Source organism: Somniosus microcephalus, chromosome 7 (genome assembly GCF_052327205.1).
Source record: "Somniosus microcephalus isolate GS21.2 chromosome 7, FLI_Smic_1.0, whole genome shotgun sequence".
Lineage (NCBI taxonomy): Eukaryota > Metazoa > Chordata > Chondrichthyes > Squaliformes > Somniosidae > Somniosus > Somniosus microcephalus.
This window is the reverse complement of record NC_140993.1, coordinates 10,370,174-10,387,709: the sequence shown is the minus strand read 5'-3', so window position 1 is coordinate 10,387,709 and position 17,536 is coordinate 10,370,174. Positions and strand designations below refer to the sequence as shown.

Sequence of the window (17,536 nt, the reverse complement as noted above, 5' to 3'; positions counted from 1 at the left end):
CTCCATCGTTGAGTATATTCAAGACATAGATCGATAGATTTTTGAATATTAAGGGAATCTAGGGATATGGGGATCAGGCGGGAAAGTGGTGATGAGGTAGAAGATCAGCCATGATCTTATTGAATGGCGGAGCAGGCTCGAAGGGCCAAATGCCCAACTCCTGCTCCCAATTCTTATGTTCTTAAAAACATCAATTTCAGGTATGGGCCACAATGTTATACATTTTCAGCTTTTAATTTCAGATTTCCAACATTTTTTGTATCTTTTCATTACGTTTTTGAAACGTTTTGTAATTGTTCCTTTAATGTCACAACATCACTCCCCCACAGACTCACAATAACTTCAAGTAAATACTCCACCTGTGTCTAATTTCCTTTTAGCATCTTTTGTCATGGAAAGAACTCTATCGCTTTTAGTGTTTAAATCAGACGCTTGTCCAGGTAAATCTTCCTTCACCACAGCCTAAAAACACAATAAAAAGCAGTCAATAAGTCTGCATCTGCTACTGAAACCCTCATCCATGCCATAGCTACCTCTAGACGACTATTCCAACGCACTCCTGGCCAGCCTCCCACCTTCCACCCTCCATAAACTTGAGCTCATCCAAAACTCTGCTGCCCCGTGTCCTAACTCGCACCGAGTCCCGTTCACCCATCACCCCCTGTGCTCACTGCCCCGTGTCCTAACTCGCACCCAGTCCCGTTCACCCATCACCCCCTGTGCTCGCTGCCCCGTGTCCTAACTCGCACCGAGTCCCGTTCACCCATCACCCCCTGTGCTCACTGCCCCGTGTCCTAACTCGCACCGAGTCCCGTTCACCCATCACCCCCTGTGCTCGCTGACCTACACTGACTCCAGGTCTGGCAATGCCTCGATTTTAAAATTCTCATCCTTGTTCTCAAATCCCTCCATGGCCTCGCCCCTCCCTATCTCTGTAACCTCCTCCAGCCCTACAACCCTCCGAGAACTCTGCGCTCCTTTAATTTTGCGGATTCCCTATTTTAATGGCTCCACCATTGGTGGCCATGCCTCCAGCTGCCTAGGCCTAAGCTCTGGAATTCCCTCCCTAAACCTCTCTGTCCCGATGCCTCTCTACCTCTCTCTCCTCATTTAAGACACTCCTTGAAACCTACCTCTTTGATCTAACTTTTAGTCATCTGTCCTGAAATCTCATGTGGCTCGGTGTCAAATTTTGTTTCGGTAATCGCTCCAGTGAAGCACCATGGGACATTTTACTACATTAAAGGCACTATATAAATGCAAGTTGTTGTTGCTGTTGCAAGAAATTAACGAAAAATTCCATACTGTTTTGTCATTATAAAGGGTGGAATACACAGAAGATGGAATCTTCCATTTTGGCCAAATTCTGCCATATTTATGTTCGTGGACTGTACAGGGTCATCTTCATTTACAACAATAGCAACAACTTCTACTTATAGAGCGTCTTTAACGTAGGCAAAGTCTCAAGGCGCTTCACAGGAGCGTTATCAAACAAAAATTGACACCGAGCCAAAGAACGATTATTGGGAGGGGTGACTGGAATCATAGAATCATACAGAAAAGGAGGAGGCCAACTGGCCCATGTTGCCTGTGCCGGCTCTTTGAAAGAGCTCTCCAATTAGTCCCACTCCCCCGCTCTTTCCCCACAGCCCTGCAAATTTATCCTTTTCAAGTATTTATCCAATTCCCTTTTGAAAATTACTATTGAATCTGCTTCCACTGCCCTTTCAGGCAGCGCGTTCCAGATCACAACTCGCAGTGTAAAAGAAATTCTCCATCTTTTTTGCCAATTATCCTAAATCTGTGCCCTCTGGTTACCGACCCTCCTGCCAGTGGAAACAGTTTCTCCTTATTTACTCTCTCAAAACCCTTCATAATTTGGAACACCCCAATTAAATTGCCCCTCTGCTCTAAGGAGAACAATCCCAGCTTCGCTAGTCTCTCCACATAACTGACTAAAATCTTGGTCAAAGAGGCAAGGTTTTAAGAAGGGTCTTAAAGCAGCAGAAAGAGGTGGAGAGTTTTAGGAAAGAAATTCCAGAGCACGGTTTTTAAATTCTCATCCTCGGCTTTGAATCCCTCCATGGCCTCGTCCCTCCCCAGCACTGTCACCTCCTCCAGCCCTACAGCCCCCCCAAGAACTCTCCACCTTCTCCAAGGCCTTCCTGAAGTGTGATGCCTAGAATAGGACGCAATACTGCAGCTGAGGCCTAACCAGTGATTTAAAAGCTATATATTTATACAATTTAGTGCATGTTTCCATCCACCCACTCCCAGCATTTGACCAACTGTGTTTTCACCGCTGGTGTGACGTTTACCTGCAAAGCATCATCTGCCGCATCCGCTGCTTTCTTGGCCGCTGTCTCTGCTGCATTCACGGCATTAATTATGTTCTCATAGGCATCGGAGGCATTGAGAACACGTTGGATTAAGGAATCCTGGTTTACTTCTTCTATTGCTCTGTTAGAATGTAAATAATTTGAAACCAAAGTTAAAATTTAAATAAAAATTCTACATAAATTTCAACGCATCGAAACATTATCGATAATTAGAAACATAGAAACATAGAAGATAGGAGCAGGAGTAGGCCATTCGGCCCCTCGAGCCTGCTCCGCCATTCAATGAGATCATGGCTGATCATCCAAACTCAGTACCCTGTCCCTGCCTTCTCCCCATATCCCTTGATCCCTTTAGCCTTAAGAAATATATCCAACTTCTTCTTGAATATATTTAATGAATTGGCCTCCACTGCCTTCTGTGGTAGAGAATTCCACAGGTTCACCACTCTCTGGGTGAAGAAATTCCTCCTCATCTCTGTCCTAAATGGCTTACCCCTTATCTTTAGACTGTGACCCCTGGTTCTGGACTCCCCCGACCATCGGGAACATCCTTCCTGCATCTAGGCTGTCTAGTCCTGTTAGAATTTTATATTAGGACACTTAAATGGTATGAGTTACTGTAATACTGTCCATGGTAAACTTGACTGAATCTAAAAGTGACCAAATGTACCAACAAGCTTTGCAGGCGAGAGGCTGCTTGGCTGACACATGATGTGCTGGGATTTTTCCTTCAAAAAATAAGAGCTTGAAAATTCTGTGAGAACCACGAGTCAACACCTGCAAATGTAAAAACAACTGCTCCCTCCAACCCTTGAATGTCTGGCATTGGTTAACTAAGCATCAAAACAGATAGAAGGAGAGCGAGAAAAACAACGTTAATCACACAGTTTGGGACACGAATGCTGTGGGCGAGTTGCCAGGTTTTGGGGTATAAGTGATATTGGACTCGGACACTCGGGGCTGCAGTCGAGGGCGGCCGGGTCGGTTGCCAGTTAAAGTCATATGTCTCGTCATTGTTGAGTTGACCTCTCATCTGGTGTTAGTACGCATGTGGTTTTTCTTATAATCACCTGAGCTTAAAATAAATGATTTTAGATGCTTGCTTGTGATAAGTACATGAATTGAGTACAGTTTGTATTCTGATAATTACTTGTAACCTCTTGTTGATTTTTAAGTAAAAGAAGTTTCACAGATTGATTGGGTTTTGTGTTGTCTGTTCCACGGGTCTGAACTCTATAAACTGTCAATCAGACTGTCTTACAGTTACACAGCTTTAAAAAAAAATTAAAGTAGATTTGGAACTCTCTATGTTACAATTGACCCAGCCTTTCAAAAAGTGGGTTTTTTGGACAAAGTCCCACATAAAGACTCCTAATTAAACTAAAAGACACAGGAATCTAGCGTAGAATGAATTACTGGACCAGAAGTTGGTTAAAAAATAAATCAAGGGTAATGCCAAAATGAGGGGAGGTGTTGTCAGGGGAGGGGCTTGTGCTGGGAACAGGGACATGGCCCCGGGCCTTAGGGTCACCATCCCTCCAGGATTGCCCTGGAGTCTCCAGGAATTAAAGATTAATTTCTTGGACACTGCTTCCAGCCAACCTGGAGAAAAGTTATTTGGGGCATTGAAATGTTTTTTTCCCATTTTCTTTTGAACACTTCCATTAATTAGTTATACTGTAATATTATTGGAGATTGGGAGAAAAAACGCAGTTTAAGTGACAGTCAAGAAGCATCCAATCAGGTAAAGGAGAACCTCTTGGCTTTCCAATTGGCCGTGGGAAGGCGATGTACCGTGAGGACTGGACCAATGGCGAAAGCAGGGTGGTTGGATGTGGGATGGTCATGTGACGCTACCTCCAGGAATACGTCCAGAGTTGGCAACCCTGCTGGGGCTGTCCATTGGCCTTGGGTCTTGGGGCTGCTGTTGGAGAATGCCCCAACATCATTGTGGTGAAACTGAAGAAGTGAGGTACCCTTCGGCCTTGCTGCCGGGTCCCCTCGAGACCCTCTAATCCTGGTGCACCTTGACATCTGGGCACAGGAAAATGAGACAAGTAAGTCCCCGCCTCCCTCAATTAAATGGGTGCATTGTGCCTGTGCCTATTGCTGTGAATCCCAGGGGAATGTAAAGAAAATACTTGCATTTATATAGCACCTTTCACAACCGCAGGACGTCCCAAAGCGCTTTGCAGACAATTTTGAAGTGGAGTCACTGTTGTAATGTAGGAAACGTGGCAGCCAATTTGCGCACAGCAAGCTCCCACCAACAGCAATGGGATAATGACCAGGTAGACTGTTTTTGTGATGTTCGTTGAGGGATAAATATTGGCCAGGATACAGGGGATAACTCCCCTGCTCCACTTCGAAATAGTGCCATGGGATCTTTTACGGGCAGTCAGTGCCTTGGTTTAAAGTCTCATCCAAAATACGGCACCTCCGATAGTGCAGCCCTCCCACAGTACTACGCTGGAATGTCAGCCTAGATTATGTGCGAAGGTCTCTGGAGTGGGACTTGACCCCATGACCTTCTGACTCAGAGGCGTGGGTGCTACCCACTGAGCCATGGCTGACAAAGAGGTCAGAGAGCTAGTGGCACAGATCTCCACCCTTCCTTTTCCTGACCTTTGCACCTGGGAAATGGTTAGGAAAAAAATCAGCTCTGTGTTATTTTCTCCTTCTTATTGTCACTCCATGCTTGTATCTTCCCAAGCTGAGAGCATGCTTGAGATGGCAAAATGTGGGAGTCAATCCAGCCTCTCTCCTCCAAGATGTAGTAGTTAGCAACACCAACTCACTGACTTGTTGTGCCAGTTTTTCAACCAGAAAGTGCTCTTACATAAGAACATAAGAAATAGGAGCAGGAGTCGGCCATTTGGCCCCTCGAGCCTGCTCCGCCATTCAATAAGATCATGGCTGATCTTCTATCTCAACTCCACTTTCCCGCCCGATCCCCATGTCCCTCTCACCTCTGGAGTTGCTTTGACAGCTGATCCAAGTTTTCGGCATGTCTCTCAGCACTAACCACAATGGGCTCCTTGCTGGTTGCATCCGTGAGTTTTTTAAGTCTTTCATCAAGTGACGATAAGGCTCCATCTAACTCAGCTCCATGTTTTTCGTAAGCCTGGTTAATATAAAAATGATAAAATATGATTCAGAGCGTGAAGTACTATTTGGTATATCAAGAACAGGTGCTGGTGAAGAACGCTTCCTCTTACCTCCTGACTCTCATCCAACATTTGGAGCATGTTGTTCAGATTAGTGAGGGTGACATCAGCCATTCGAAGCAAACTTGATATTTCCGTCTGCTTATCATCCAGTTCATCGTATTTTTTCTATGAAAAGAATTGGATTGTGACTTTCTGTCTCATGTTACACGTCTTCATATTAAAGACTCTTAATTCACACTATAAAAAGAGGCACTTTCTAATATCTCTATAAAGGTGCTTTGGCCACTAGTAAGTTGACTGACCATCCAATTGCTCGCCCTCCCTCCTTCACTGTGGGGAAATATCTTGTAACCTCCTCCGGCCCCACAACCCTCTGAGATCTCTGTGCTCCTCCAATTCTGACCTCTTGTGCATCCCAGATTTTCATCGTTCCAACATTGCCAGCCGTGCCTTCGGCTGCCTGGGCCCCAAGCTCTGGAATTCCCTCCCTAAACCTCTCTGCCTCTCTACCTCTCCTCCTTCATGACGCTGCTTAAAACCTACCTCTTTGACCAAGCTTTTGGTTGCCTGTCCGAATATCTCTAAGTGGTTCACTGACAATTTTATTTGCTAACGCTCCTGTGAGGCACCTTGGGACATTTTACTACGTTAAAGGCGCTATATAAATGCAAGTTGTTGTTGTAGATGTTCCGTGCTTTCCTGCAGTGGAATTGTTGCGATGGAGATTTCATTATATGGAGAATCACTTGCACAAATAAGAATTCGACTACTCCGCAATGTATTATTAAATATGCTTATTCTCTAGAACAGTATTAGCCAAAGCAATGTTACTGCATTTGTTAATAGTCTAACCACTACCCCTTGACATTCAATGGCATTACCATCGCCAAATCCCCCACCATCAGCATCCTGGGGGTCACCATCAACCAGAAACTTAACTGGACCAGCCACATAAATACTGTGGCAACAAGAGCAGGTCAGAGACTAGGTATTCTGCGGTGAGTGTCTCACCTCCTGACTCCCCAAAGCCTTTCCACCATCTACAAGGCACAAGTAAGGAGTGTGATGAAATACTCCCCACTTGTCTGGATGAGTGCAGCTCCAACAACGCTCAAGAAGCTCGACACCATCCAGGACAAAGCAGTCCGCTTGGTTGGCACCCCATCCATCACCTTAAACATTCACTCCCTCCACGACCAGCGCACCATGGCTGCAGTGTGTACCATCTACAAGATGCACTGCAGCAACTCGCCAAGGCTTCTTCGGCAGCACCTCCCAAACCCGCGACCTCTTCCACCTAGAACGACAAGGGCAGCAGGTGCATGGGAACACCACCACCTTCAAGTTCCCCTCCAAGTCACACACCATCCTGACTTAGAAGTATATCGCCGATCCTTCATCGTCGCTGGGTCAAAATCCTGGAACTCCCTCCCTAACAGCACTGTGGGAGCACCTTCACCACACGGACTGCAGCGGTTCAAGAAGGCGGCTCACCACCACCTTCTCAAGGGGCAACTAGGGATGGGCAAATGCCCAGGTCCCATAAACGAATAAAAAAAAGGAAATAGGTGAATTAAGACTACTTACAATTTATACCATACCATCAGCAATAAATGCTGGCTTTGCCAGCGACGCCCACATCCCATGAAAGAATAAATTCAAAAAATTATAACCAACCCATTCATTCTCCTAAAGGAGGTCACCAAAGTCCAAGATCAGATTGCAAGATTTGGCCTACAAAGGTATCTGTGCCAAATTCCACTCTATTCAACTCTAACCAGGTTCAAATAGTTAGAAACATCTGCTTTACGGGTCAATTACTCTTGATTTATAGAGCCATTGTCAACAAACAATTGCCTCTGCATTGTGCATTAATGTAGAAAACCAACACAAGACACATCACAGAGGGCTGTGGATGGTCAGTCGTTGAGTATATTCATGACAAAGATCGATAGATTTTTGGATACTAAGGGAATCAGGGCATATGGGGATTGGGCAGGAAGGTGGAGTTGAGGTCTAAGATCAGCCATGATCTTATTAAATGGCGAGCAGGCTTGAAGGGCCGAATGGCAGACTCCTGCACCTATTTCTTATGTTCTTATAGGTGGGGGTGACGAAAAGCTTGGTCAAAGAGGTGGGTTTTAAGGAAGGTCTTAAAGGAGAGCCAGGTAGAGCGGCTTCGGGAAGAAATTCCAGAGCAGAAGGCCTAGGCGGCTGAAAGCACGACTGCCAATGGTAGGGTGAAGGGAGGGTGAGATGCACCAGGGGTGATGGGTGAGCGGGGTTTAGTGAGGGTTAGGATTTGAGTACACTGAGTTTTGGATGAGCTGAAGTCTAGGAAGGGCGGGGGATTAAGAAATAACAACAACTTGCATTTATATAGCGCCTTTAATGTAGGAAATCCTCCCAAGGCGCATTAATAACATGTAAATCCACTCTACACAACCTAAATATCAATAACATTTTGTGCAGGTTGAGGTTGTTGGCTTTGGTGCTTAACAATGATATTTATACAAGCAACTTCAAACAGGCAGCACGGTGGCATAGTGGTTAGCACTGTTGCCTCACAGCGCCTGGGACCTGGGTTCGAATCCGGCCTCGGGCGACTGTCTGTGTGGAGTTTGCACATTCTCCCTGTGTTTGCGTGGGTTTCCTCCCACAGTCCAAAGATGTGTGGGTTAGGTTGATTGGCTATGATAAAATTGACCCTTAGTGTTAGGGGGATTAAATACGTGGGGTTACGGGGATAGGGTGGGATATGTTACGGGGATCGGGTGGGATATGTGTCGGTGCAGGCTTGATGGGCTGAAATGGCCTCTATCTGCACTGTGGGGTTTCTGTGGTTATATAGCACCAAAAGACAGCAAGATATAGTTGGAGTTCAGTACCATTTTTCTGCCAAGAGATGTCGCTAGTGTGTTTTGAATAGATCTGCTTTGAATGATTTGCTTTAGCTGAAACCAGATCCTTTCACTCGCACTAAAATTCAAACAATGAAAGCAGTATTCATAGGAACAGGAGGAGGCCATTCAGCCCCTCGAGCCTGTTCCGCCATTCGATGGGATCTGTGATCTAACTCCACAAACCTGCCTTTGCCCCATATCCCTTAATACCTTTGGTTAACAAAAATCTATCAATCTCCAATTTAAAATGAACAATTGACCCAGCATCGATTGCCGTTTGCGGAGGAGAGTTCCAAACGTCTACCGCCCTATGTATGTAGAAGTGTTTCCTAATTTCACTCTTAAAAGGCCTGGCTCTAATTTTTAGGCTATGCCCCCTAGTCCTAGACTCCCCAACTGATGAAAACTTTAAGAAGACACGAAATACTTTTGGTGCTGCATTATATTGTTTTATCTTAAGGAACTTAAATAGCTTTATCAGTTTTTTTTCTCTTGTCGATGTGTCATAGTTCCTAGTGGATTGGGCTAGAATGCTTCCTGCAGCATTAGTACTCAAACTCTGAATCCTGAGGAGCCAATAATGGACTCTTTCAATCTGAAGTGTAAATGTAGCTGGATGCTATGGGCTGTTTATTGTTCCTGATGATACGACAGGCGGACAAATCGTTAAAATCACTCTGTCGGATTTTCTGTGCTAATATACTGTTGCATCATAGAATCATAGTGCACAGAAGGAGGCCATTCGGCCCATCGTGCCTGTGCCGGCTCTTTGAAAGAGCTCTCCAATTAGACCCACTCCCCCCTGCTCTTTCCCCATAGCCCTGCAATTTTTTTCCTTTTCAAGTATTTATCCAATTCCCCTTTTGAAAGTTACTATTGAATCTGCTTCCACCGCCCTTTCAGGCAGCGCGTTCCAGATCACAACAACTCGCTGCGTAAAAAAAAATCTCCCCCTCTGGCTCTTTTGCCAATTATCTTAAATCTGTGTCCTCTGGTTACTGACCCTCCTGCCAGTGGAAACAGTTTCTCCTCCTGTTCTCCATCAAAACCCCTCATAATTCCTTCAAAACCCTTAATTGGGTACAATTGAGTAGAAAATCTAACCTTTGTCGCATTCCAAGCATTGACTTTGTCAAAAAAACTCAACAGATAAATTATGGAATTCATTTTATATTAAACAACAACAATCACCTTAATAGATTCCAGTGAAATGGAGTTGATTCTATTGAGGTCATCGGCCTTTCGGGTTAAGTTGGCTGCTTCTGTCATCGCTTCTTGAAGATCCATTAATTTAGACTGGTATAAATTTAGTGCATCCTTTACATCATTTGCAAGTTCCTTGTTCCCTTCAATATTTTTTATTAGACTATTCTTAATACGGTCAAGCACTGAAAGATTATAAATAAGAAACTTTAGTTACAAGACAGCAATTGACATGTTAGTAAAGTAAAAACACTACAACATGCAGATTATACCTAGATTTATTAGACAAAGTATTACACAAAATTACATAGAATGTACAGCACAGAAACAGGCCATTCGGCCCAACAGGTCTATACTGGTGTTTGTGCTCCACACCAGCCTCCTCCCACCCTGCTTCATCTCACCCCATCAGCATATCATAGAGTCATAGAAGCATAATGGCACAGGAGGCCGCCATTCGGCCCATCGAGTCCGTGCCGGCTCTCTGCAGAGCAAGCCAGTCAGCCCCATTCCCCCACTCTATCCCCGTAGCCCTGCAAGTTTATTTCCCTCAAGTGCCTATCCAGTCTCCCCTTGAAAACATTGAGTGTCTCCGCTTCCACCACTTCCGTCGGCAGCGAGTTCCAGGTCCTCACCACTCGCTGCGTAAAAAAGCTTTTCCTCACATCCCCCCGTGTACCTCTTGTCCAAAACCTTAAATCTGTGTCCCCTCGTCCTTGTACCATCAACTAGTGAACAGCCTTTCCCCGTCTAGCCTATCCAAACCCGTCATAATCTTGTACACCTCGATCAAATCACCCCTCAACCTCCTTTGCTCTAATGAAAACAAATCCAGCTTCTCCAACCTGTCCTTGTAGCTCAGATCCCCCATCCCCGGAACCATTCTGGAAAATCTCCTATCCTTCTATTCCTTTCTCCCTCATGTGTTTATCCAGCTTCCCCTTAAATGCATCTATACTATTTGCCTCAACCACTCCCTGTGGTAGCGAGTTCCACATTCTCACCACTCTCTGGGTAAAGAAGTTTCTCCTGAATTCCCGATTGGATTTATTAGTGACTATCTTATATTTATGGCCCCTAATAAAGTAAGTTACATTATAAACCAGGAATTCCAGCTGAACTTCCAATTGCACTTGTCATCCTGTCACAGTGAAAAGAAAAAAAAGTACTGTTGTTAAGACAATAATTAGTTGTTTTTCTGAAAACTGGGGTGAGAATATGGCCAATATCTGCACAGATTGAAAGTCCTGTCAGGCTGCACTGTGGGAATTGATTTTAAAATGTTAGGCCAATTTTAACCCCGGGCGGATTCCCCGCTCAGGCCTGAGTTAAAATTAGAGTCAGGTCTCAATGATGTCATCGGGCCACAGCACGCGTATGTAAAGAAGGACCCCTGTCGGCTCCGGGCGGGTGTCCTTGCTGCCTGCTCAGGAGAGCAGCTTAAAATGGCAGATGTCGCGATCGTGGCGGCTTTCGGACAGGTGAGAGTCGGGGGCGATTTTAACCGCCCGCCGGGTTTCTACTGAGCGAGTAGGGTTAAAATCGCCCTCTACGTAGCACAGAAACAGGCCATTCGGCCAACAGGTCTACACCGGTGATAATGTTCTACACGAGCCTCCTCCCACCCTACTTCATCCGACCCTATCAACAATGTTGCCACTGAGGTGCGCCACGCGGCCGCGCAGTAATCTGAAAGGTCCCACGCGGGCCGCTCACCGGTTTTTACACTGTAAACACCGCCCATGCGCAGAAATTTAAAGGGGCCGCGCATTAAAAGAAACAGGCCGCACAGAACAAAGCGCAGCTCACAGGGAACACTGCCTGTCAACATATCCTTCTAATCCTTTCTCCCTCATGTACCTATCGAGCTTCCCCTTAAATGCATCGATGCTATTCGTCTCAACCCCTCCCTGTGGTAGCGAGTTCCACATTCTACTTTAAGCCCAAGAATTGATCTTCAACAATTCTGAATCAAGTTGCTGGATTTGCCGGTCTGAAGAAATGCAAAGAAGAATATATATATATATATTTTTTTTTTTATTTTTTATAAAGAGCTACAATACTTACGTATCCTTGATTCTTGCTTCTCCTGGTCAGCCACTCTTCTCTCCTGGTCAAAGTTGCGGTTTCTCATTTCATTGAGCATCCGTTCCGCCTCAGCTAACTTCTGTGCTATGCCGGCTGAGTCAAGGGTACGCAGCTTCTTGATCATATCTGAAATGAAAGAAGCAGATGGAGGAGCAAAGCCTTTCCCAGTTTCTCCTTGCAAAAGATTTTGTGTTATTCTGAGGCGATGCACGTTTTCAGTAACTGCAGTGCTGAAAATGATCAGTTCTTCCAACTCTGGCCTCTTGAGCATCTTCACTTTTAATCGCTCCACCACCGTGCCTTCAGCTGCCTGGGCCCTAAACTCTGGAATTCCCTCCCTAAACCTCTCCGCCTCTCTCTCCTCCTTTAAGATGCTCCTTAAAACCTGCCTCTTTGACCAAGCTTTTGGTCACCTGCCCTAATATCCCCTTATGTTGCTCAGTGCCAATTTTTTGTCTGATTACACTCCCGTGAGGCACCTTGGGACATTTTACTACGTTAAAGACGCTATATAAATGCAAGTTAATGCCAAATTCTGCTGTAATAGGGTGGGGTTCCAACAGATAAAACATGAATGTTGGTATTTCATCATTTTGTTAATGAATATACTTAGAACATCTCTTGGCTCTCGTGCACTTACAGAGCTGGATTTGCGTTCGAACCCTGTTGTAATACCAATATATTTTCGCAGGCTGGGGGTCATTGACCATGCAAGGTGAGCTCCTGGGGGAATTCCTACTACCAAGAGGGGGTCCACCAGGATCAAAGAGAGAGATCTGGGAGGCACTGCAAGAGACCTTAAAAGATAGAAGAGCCCAGAAGCTTTAGTTCTGTAGGCCTTGGCAGAAACTGAGGCCTACATAGGTAAGTGCATGGGGGCCCAGTTGGAGGGAGAGGAGGCCCCTATACAGCCCTCCGACTCTATTTGTCAACACTGGGATCATTACCACCGCTGTCTTGAGCCACCTTCCATCAGGATGTTTTGAGGGTGTAGGCGGTCATCCTGGCAGAGTGAGGTGAAGGGAAAGCGAGGTCAATGTGGGCAGATATGATAGGCCTCAGTACCCCATTGTCTCACTATTTCCACTCCAATCTGGCTCAATTTCATGCAGGATAGCGGAGGAAAATCTAGCCTATGATCTTTTAGCATGAAATGAGATGTTTTCTATTTGAAATGATTTCTGTCATCTGTGGCTCAGTGGGTAGCACTCTCTCCGCTGAGTGAGAAAGCCATGGGTTCGAGCCCCACTCCAGACTCTTGAGCACAAAATCTAGGCTGGCACTGCCAGGGCAGTACTGAGGGAGCACTGCACTGTCAGAGGTGCTGGCTTTCAGATGAGGTGTTAAACCGAGGCCCCGTCTGCCCTTTCAGGTGGATGTAAGGGATCCCATGGCATTATTTTGAAGAAGAGCAGGGCAACACTCCTGGCCAATATTTATCCGTCAAACAGCATCACTAAAAACAGATTATCTGGTCATGAACACACTGCAGTTTGTGGGATCTTGCTGTGTGCAAATTGGCTGCTGCGTTTCCCACATTACAACAGTGTACACACTTCAAAAGTACTTCATTGGCTGTAAAGTGCTTTGGGGCATCCTGAGGTTGTAAAAGGTGCTATAGAAATGCAAGTCTTTCTTTTTAAAGGCCGCATTACAGACACACATATCAGGTATACTGAGCCATTCCTTTTGCTCGTAAAACCACCTTACCTAAGATCTTCAACAGGATGCCTTCTACGTTTGTCAGCAGGTCTTGTGCACGTCGATTGGTCTCATCGATTGAAGTGAGCAACAGCTGAGTACTTCGGGAATTCTTTTCCGCCTTATAATAAACGTTTTCAGATCTTAGCACATCTTAAATTTACAGATAATTAAAGGAATAAATTGTCATAGAATGATACAGCACAGAAGGAGGCCATTCGGCCCACCGTGCCTGTGCTGGCTCTTTGAAAGAGCTCTCCAATTAGTCCCACTCCCCCCTGCTCTTTCCCCACAGCCCTGCACATTTTTCCTTTTCAAGTATTTATCCAATTTCCTTTTGAAAGTTACTATTGAATCTGCTTCCACCGCCCTTTCAGGCAGCGCATTCCAGGTCACAACAACTCGCTGCATAAAAAAAATTCTCCTCATCTCCCCTCTGGTTCTTTTGCCAATTACCGGAGGTCTGTGACCTCTGGTTACCGACCACCCTGCCATTGGAAACAGTTTCTCCCTATCAAAACCCCTCATAATTGTGAACACCTCTATTAAATCTCCCCTTAACCTTCTCTGCTCGAAGGAGAACAATCCCAGCTTCTCTAGGTTCTCCATATAACTTTCTGGTAAATCTCTTCTGCACCCTCTCCAAGGCCTTGACATCTGTTAAATTTTTCAAAATAGTATAAAATAATACTTGCCTTTTCTTCGAGTGCATTAACATCTTGAATGAGATTCATGTTGTCATTTTCCAAATCGTCAGTCCTTTTAACCTGGCGCTCGACATTGGCCCGATAAACCTTCAACTGATTCTAAAACGGGGAACCAAAGCGAATCGCTCTAGGTAAATTTATATAATTTCATTTGTAACGCAAGATGTGTTTTTTTCACACTGTTGGCATAGGCAAAGCAAAAATCGTTTCCAATCTACCAAGAAATATCTTCACGTTAACAAGAAATTGATGCATTTATAATAAAACAAGTGAACTGTATTTTCTAACTTTGAACCGGAACTTATGAATGCAACTGATTTCCAATTTGCTTTCACACCTTTTACTTACAAGCATGCACGCACACAGACGCACACACCCACCCACACCCACCCACACTCTCACACACTCGCACACACCCACCCACACCCTCCCCACACACACCCACCTACCCACACTCACACCCACCCACCCACACCCACCCGCAATCACCCACACACACACTCCCACATACACCCACCCACACCCACATGCACTCACACCCACACACCAACCCACCCACCCACATACACCCACACACACCCGCAATCACCCACACACCCACCCACACTCCCACATACACCCACCCACACCCACATGCACTCACACCCACACACCAACCCACCCACCCACACCCACATGCACTCACACCCACACACCAACCCACCCACCCACACGCACTCACACACACTCGTGCACGCACACACTCACGCACGCACTCACGCACGCACTCACGCACGCACACACTCACGCACACACTCACGCACACACTCACGCACACACTCACGCACATCCCCACACTCACTCATACCCACACACTCACTCACACCTTCAGAACCTTATTTTACTAATTGAAAATTTAAATCTTACACTGGCATTTTGTTTAAATTAAAAAAGTAATATTGGTTTTAACACTCAGCAATGAAAATGATATCAAATTTTGCTTGGGGTCAACCTGTAAAGTTTTGGAGACATCTACGGAAGTGATAGAATGAAACATTACAAAAGAAGAAGAAAGCGAGCCTAGTTTTGGAGTTACCTCGGTGTGTTTTATGGCCGTATCTAAGTTGTTCATACGATGCTGTGCAGCAGCACTTGTGTTTGCATTCTGAAGCTGGAGTTTGATCTTTTGAAGATCGGAATCCATCTTGTTCAAGTCAAGCAGCAGGGTTTCAACACAACTGTCACACACTGGAATATAAGAGAACAGATTATCACCGGTACTGCGTCACTGGCCACAGATTCATTAACAGAAAAGCTGGACACATAATGAGGAATTTAAAAAAAGACTTGCATTTCTGTCGCTCTTTTCGCGACCTCAGGACTTCCCAAAGTGCTTTACAGCCAATGAAGTATTTTAGTGTAGTCACTGTTGTAATGTAGGAAATGTGGCTGCCGCGTTTCCCACATTTACAACAGTGGCTACACTTCAAAAGTACTTCATTGGCTGTAAAGTGCTTTGGGACGCCCTGAGGCAGTGAAAGGCGCTGTAGAAATGCAAGTCTTTCTTTTTCTTTTATTTATCCACTTCCCATTTAAAAATAACTATTATGGATTCCACCGGTTTCTGAGCATTCCAGGTATAAAATAGAACCTAACCTTTTTCTTCCTTTACTGATGATCTTAAATTTCATCGAAACCTATAAAATTCTGTCAGGCCTGGACAGACTAGATGCAGGAAGGCTGTTCCCGATGGCGGGGGAGTCCAGAACCAGGGGTCACAGTCTAAGGATAAGGGGTAAGCCATTTAGGACTGAGATGAGGAGGAATTTCTTCACCCAGAGAGTGGTGAACCTGTGGAATTCTCTACCACAGAGGGCGGTGGAGGCCAGTTCATTAAATATATTCAAGAAGGAGTTAGATATATTTCTTAAGGCTAAAGGGATCAAGGGGTATGGGGAGAAGGCAGGGACAGGGTACTGAATTTGGATGATCAGCCATAATTTCTGAACTCACATATCAGATTTTCTCTTAACCTTCTTTGATCTAATGAGATGAGCACCAATTTCTCATAACCAAAGCCCCTCATCCCTTTTCTCACTCTGTGCCGGCTCTTTGAAAAAGCGATGAATCCCACTCCCGCTGCTCTTTCCCCACAGCCCAGTAAATTTTTTCCCTTTGAGTATTTATCCAATTCCCTTTTGAAAGTTACTATTGAAGCTGTTTCCACCACCCTTTCAGGCAGTGTATTCCAAATCATAACAACTCGGTGTGCAAAAAAATGTTTCATAGTGTCATAGAAATTTACATCACTGAAGGAAGCCATTCGGCCCATCGTGTCTGTGCCGGCCGACAAAGAGCTCTCCAGCCTAATCCCACTTTCCAGCTCTTGGTCCGTAGCCCTGTAGGTTACGGCACTTCAAGTGCATATCCAAGCACTTTTTCAATGTGATGAGGGTTTCTGCTTCTATCACCTTTTCAGGCAGTGAGTTCCAGACCACAACCACCCTCTGGGTGAAAAATGTTCTCCTCAACTCCCCTCTAATCCTTCTACCAATTACTTTAAATCTATGCCCCCTGGTTATTGACCTCTCTGCTAATATTTGCTGTTATTAGCGAGGTATGGTAACTCGAACCCCAATCGGGTACACAGGTAGGTTTTTCTTTCGCGAACATGACCACAGAACAGATCTGTTGAGTTCCTTTACTTACTATCACACTTTTCATCAGAACTAGTATCCTTTGGTTCTTCATTTGTGCAGTCTGTGAAAAAAAAAGCACAATAAATTAATTAACTGAACAAAGGAAGTTCAAAACTTAATAAGATTTTATATATAAAGTAAGACATAATGGTCCAGATCGTTGCTGGAGTGGAGCATCTCACAGTGAGCCCCATTAGTTAGATTTTTTCCTGCATCCTTCAGCTTGAACATTTTTTGCGCGTAACTTGCTGGGAGTGCGAGCTGATAACAACGCGGCGAGGGCAACGGGGCATCTGGGACCTCGGTGAGCGGCGGGACCAACAGTCTGGCTCCCTAACAGACTGAGAAAGAAACAGAGGAACGACGGAGAAGGAAATCAGGTGAGTTAAGAGTCCAGTCAAATAACGGGGAGGCTGAGGGCAAAATGCCGTTTGTGCGAAGCAAATCGACCAGCAAGTTCTGGAGATTCGCAACTCACGGAGAAGCTCTTCATCCCCTGAACTTGCTGGACGATTTGCGCATGAATAATGGCGTGCGCCGTTAACGCACCGTTAATTTCCCAGCAAGATCTGGCACTATATAATTTTTCTCAAAAACAGTAAATGATTTTTGAGTAAGGTTCTGCAAAGTAAAAACAATCAGCAACAAGCCATACTCCATGCTAGGATGAATAACTGAATCGAACACCAGCCTCACATAATCACTGACACAAATAAAATCAGTGGCACCAAGTGTATCCTTGTGGTT

At 45.1% G+C, this 17,536-nt stretch overlaps 1 protein-coding gene across 1 annotated transcript in view; it reads right to left on the bottom strand.

The window, feature by feature from the left end:
* The window catches only part of lama3 (laminin, alpha 3), a 340,063-nt gene that overhangs the window by 59,784 nt on the left and 262,743 nt on the right, over positions 1–17,536 (bottom strand). The window contains exons 47-56 of the mRNA XM_085993930.1: positions 16,800–16,850; positions 15,187–15,338; positions 14,100–14,210; positions 13,414–13,525; positions 11,683–11,829; positions 9,604–9,800; positions 5,558–5,674; positions 5,309–5,463; positions 2,319–2,460; positions 360–462 (exon numbers count right to left, since the gene is read on the bottom strand). Of these exons, the coding sequence (XP_085850056.1) occupies positions 360–462; positions 2,319–2,460; positions 5,309–5,463; positions 5,558–5,674; positions 9,604–9,800; positions 11,683–11,829; positions 13,414–13,525; positions 14,100–14,210; positions 15,187–15,338; positions 16,800–16,850 (1,287 nt within the window). The remainder of the gene's footprint in view (positions 1–359; positions 463–2,318; positions 2,461–5,308; positions 5,464–5,557; positions 5,675–9,603; positions 9,801–11,682; positions 11,830–13,413; positions 13,526–14,099; positions 14,211–15,186; positions 15,339–16,799; positions 16,851–17,536) is intronic.